Genomic DNA, 4,698 nt, shown 5'->3' on the forward strand with positions numbered 1-4,698 from the left:
TCCTTATTCCTTTAAATATATGCCAACTATAACAGTAGATGAGGATTGCAGCACCACCACAGCCTATTGTAGTTTGAAAGTTCACTTGGTAGTTCTGTGCTTGAGACTTCTTTGGGACAATTCCTTATTCCTTTAAATATATGCCAACTATAACAGTAGATGAGGATTGCAACACCACCACAGCCTATTGTAGTTTGAAAGTTCACTTGGTAGTTCTGTGCTTGAGTCTTCTTTGGGACAATTCCTTATTCCTTTAAATATATGCCAACTATAACAGTAGATCAGCATTGCATCACCTCCACATGTCAAGTCTGTACCCGAACAGGGCACGAAAACGGTAGCGGTACACCAGACACGAGCCGTGGTAGTACTGTGCCATAACACATTATACATTAATATCGTTACAAAACAAGCACTCAAAGCTCATATGTAAGCAGAGTTAGATATACAAGCATTGGCGGTTAGAATAGTAGGCATGCATGTGTACTTGCACGTATCCGTGGTGTACAAGACGGTTCGTGCTATGGTATGATTTTTCTGTCGATTCCTTCTCCGCTCAGACACGAGAAAGCTCTCGCCGCATTCCATACCACAACCTCTACCTGAAATACACATTGCGGCAAGGATAACCACCTGAGTTGACTGTGTCTTGGTACATACGATGTACAGGCAGTAGCATATGCGGGTGTATGTGATACAGATACCGATGTAGATACAACACGCATGAGACCTGGACGTACCCCATAACCATATGCCCACCCTTCCCGTCGCACTCAGACTAAGGCTGCCAGAGCATAAAGGTCAACTCAGGCTGATTACACGCTGTGCTTCGGAAACCTTCAATGTGGAAACCCTCGGAAACAACACAATGTGGGGAGGTGCCTGGAAGCCGATGACATGTGTGCGCATGGCGGCTGAGATATTCCTGGAATTCAATTCGCATCAAGGGGATGGGCTGTGCACATGTCCCTGGTACAACACGCACGCTCTCTGTCCGCTCGATAGCAAACAGCATCTCATTAGGAAGTATGTAGGATTGAATAAAGCCTGTTCCGCACACTGTCGAATATATATATATATATATATATCACACTATCGCATATATAAATATATATATATATATATATCAGTGTTTATACACACATATATATATATATAACACAAATGTCTGTTAAGGCGAATCGGAAATACATGTATACGCATACAATAGACACACACTGTAAACAGTATACCTACATACATATAGCTCTTAAAATATGTACTTGCATATAACTCTTAGAGAAACATTGTCTACATTTATATTTCTACATACTGGATGCTGCAATCCTTGTAGGTTCACCACGGGCTTTGAAACACCCGACCACCAACTCGATGACGCGCTCGAACGGAGACACGACCCACAACCGGTTGACCTGGAACTGGTTAAGCAAGAGCGGTTGATGCCAAAGTGCTCTGTCCACGAGGAAGAGGATAAAGGTACAAGCTCTATGGACCGGTATATAGTTTGGTGCATATTAAGTAGATACGTACAGTTATGCAGTCGGATTGCGAGAGAAGTGGGTTTGCATATCCAACATCCATAAGGATGTGTATACTACGCCTGGAGAAGATCTAAGCCTAAAACACACACCCTGACGGGGGAGATATAGGAGTGATTGTATGTTTACTCATGCCCTCATGTATATGTAGAGCCACTTGATTCTATCCTGCGGTGGGGCTAGGGTTCGTACTTCCCTCGTAGTTCGGTATAGGGTGGAAGTGTACATCTTTATATATGTGTGTATCAATAATCCATACATATCTACGTCACAAAGTGTTTTAGTGTACAAGTACATTACATGTTTAATACAGGTGTGTATCAGGTGTGTATCAATCACCAATACATATCTGCATTAATCGTTCAGTATCAAGGAGACAAGTATGTGATGGGCAACTACACAGCACACACTTAGATGCGTAGTGCACGGGGTCGATTGTACGATGCATCACACGTGTTTCAGTGTACACATACCATTACATGACATGATTATACATGTGTGTGTCGATCATTCCTACACATCTGCATGGCACGTGTTTCAGTGTACACATACATTACATGGCATGTTTATACATATGTGTGTCAATCATTCCTACACATCTGCATCACACGTGTTTCAGTGTACACATACATTACATGGCATGCTTATACATATATGTGTCAATCATTCCTACACATCTGCATCGCACGTGTTTCATTGTACACATACATTACATGACATGTTTATGCACGTGTATATCAATTATACATACACATCTGCATCACCAGTGTTTCCGTGTACATACATCGTATCAAATAGAAGCTGTACTATGGAGTGATATCGCATGTGCGTGATATGCAGGGTGTATATCTAAGCCACGGACGTTCACTTCCAACCAATAGGTGAGCGGCAACGAATGAAACAGAGTACGGCGATGTACCGCCCATTACTCAGGTATGTTGCTACGGCGTTTGGATTGGAGGGTGTTGAGAGTGTCTGTAAACACAAAGCCGGGCTGGCTGCCGCACATGGTGCTAGGGTGTTACTAGAGTGGTTCATTGTCATAAACATGGTGCTAGGGTGATACTAGAGTGGTTCATTGTTATGAACATGGTACTAGGGTGTTACTAAAGTGGTTCATTGTTATAAACATGGTACTAGGGTGTTACTAAAGTGTTCTATTGTTTTTAAACATGGTGCTGAGGTGTTACTAAAAAAATTATTGTTTTAAACATGGTGCTAGAGTGCTACTAGAGCAGTTTATTGATTTAAACATGGTACTAGGGTGTTACTAAAGTGGTTCATTATTATAAACATGGTACTAGAGTGTTACTAAAGTAGTTCATTGTTATAAACATGGTGCTAGGGTGTTACTAAAATGTTTTATTGTTTTAAACATGGTGCTAGAGTGATACTAGAGTAGTTTATTGTTTTAAACATGGTACTAGGGTACCTATAACTATAACAGACATATTACTATAACAAAACACATACAGCGGATCACACCACTACATAGCGCGATGGCTGCTCTACTGATAATATCTATATGTTTATAGGCAAGTCTTTACATCATTGCGACGGGATATTTTGGGCGCGACAGAGACATCGATAGACACGTGAACTCACGTTCACACAGGACGCTTCAATATAGAATCATGTAGACGAATACGTTCACATTCCATACAAATATATCTTCAAGCAACCGAAGTATATACATAGAAAAGACTTGTTTAGCATTTGTACCAAATCTTTGATGAAGTATATGGGCAAACCCTGCACGCCACAGCTTTAAAGATGCTCAACGAGCGTACGCTGAAGCGGGGATCACATTCGACTACCTGGATGTGTCCAAACCACGGGCGAATCTACGGCATCACATTGACCGGTTGAGGACTGTTAAAACGGCGTTGAACGCAATGAGGTGAGTCTCTCTCGCATGCACGGTAACTACAACCTCGGCCTATGCACGTCATCGCCAGTGGATGCCAGACCAAACCTTAATCAATCCTAATATTAATTTAAAGTTTACCGGCTCGGTGTTGTTTCATCTGTGGCTGGTAACTTTTTAAGATTCCTGCCGTGTTCTTCTCTCCGTGATCCGTGTCATGTATGTGCTGCACTCAATCACACACTCTGCTGACACACACGCACACGTTACGTGTCACATATGTACTACAGTCAATCACACACACGTTACGTGTCACATATGTACTACACTCAATCACACACTCTGCTGACACACACACACACGTTACGTGTCACATATGTACTACACTCAATCACACACTCTGCTGACACACACGCACACGTTACGTGTCACATATGTACTACACTCAATCACACACTCTGCTGACACACACGCACACGTTACGTGTCGCAGATCGGAGCGAAGGCGGAGGCAGTGGGAACAGCACCTGAACAACACACCTCAGCCAAGGAAAGCCAAGAGGCTGCTCAAAGCGGGCGAGAAGCGACACCAGTCTGACATGGTAAGTAACACACCCACCAGCTGATACGCTCAATTGTGATCAATGGCTGGGCTGTGGGGTGTGCGTGCATGCATGAACAACTACACTGACAAGCACCCTAGCCACGTAAGGTGCATGCGAACTGTTTTTGTTGTATTACTAGTCTAACGGTTAATATGCTTCGCAAACCCCACATAATTGCCGGCCACCATCCTAGTCAAGCTCGCTTCATTATTACATCTGGACGTATTTTTGTACCTGTAGCGGGGTGTGAACCTCGTATAGTTATAGTTACCATAGTTACCGGCAAGCATTCCAGGTACCCTCGAACGGTTCTAGAATACATAACAGTTTACACGTATACGATGACACTCCATAAAGCATCGGCCAGCACCCCTGTTATTCTGGATCCATTATAGTATCTGTTGCAGCTCATACCTACACGTCGCAGGCGTACCGCTTGACACGTGACATTCGCTTTTAGATTGTAACACTGTCGCTTCCTACTGATTGTTTGCAGGGCAAAGTGATAGTGGACAAGTGCGTATGGCAGTGGGGTGGTATGCACTGGGATATGGACTAGAACCATGCGGAGCGTACACAGTCAATGCGGAGCTTGGTTTAGAGACATGCATCACACACATATATATATATATATATATATATATATATAGTAATGTATATATGTATATATATATATATATAAGTATATG

At 42.7% G+C, this 4,698-nt stretch overlaps 1 protein-coding gene across 1 annotated transcript; it reads left to right on the forward strand.

The window, feature by feature from the left end:
• Positions 1-868: 868 nt before the first annotated feature.
• On the forward strand, positions 869-4,612 carry SARC_00146 (hypothetical protein; the record flags this gene model as incomplete). Its single annotated transcript, XM_014306201.1, has 6 exons — positions 869-1,026; positions 1,334-1,476; positions 2,420-2,471; positions 3,304-3,438; positions 3,898-4,006; positions 4,506-4,612. 6 exons carry the CDS (start codon positions 869-871, stop codon positions 4,566-4,568), a joined length of 660 nt encoding a protein of 219 aa, XP_014161676.1. The 3' UTR covers positions 4,569-4,612.
• Positions 4,613-4,698: the final 86 nt, after the last annotated feature.

The sequence above is a fragment of the Sphaeroforma arctica genome (assembly GCF_001186125.1).
Source record: "Sphaeroforma arctica JP610 unplaced genomic scaffold supercont1.3, whole genome shotgun sequence".
In the NCBI taxonomy this organism is placed as follows: Eukaryota; class Ichthyosporea; order Ichthyophonida; genus Sphaeroforma; species Sphaeroforma arctica.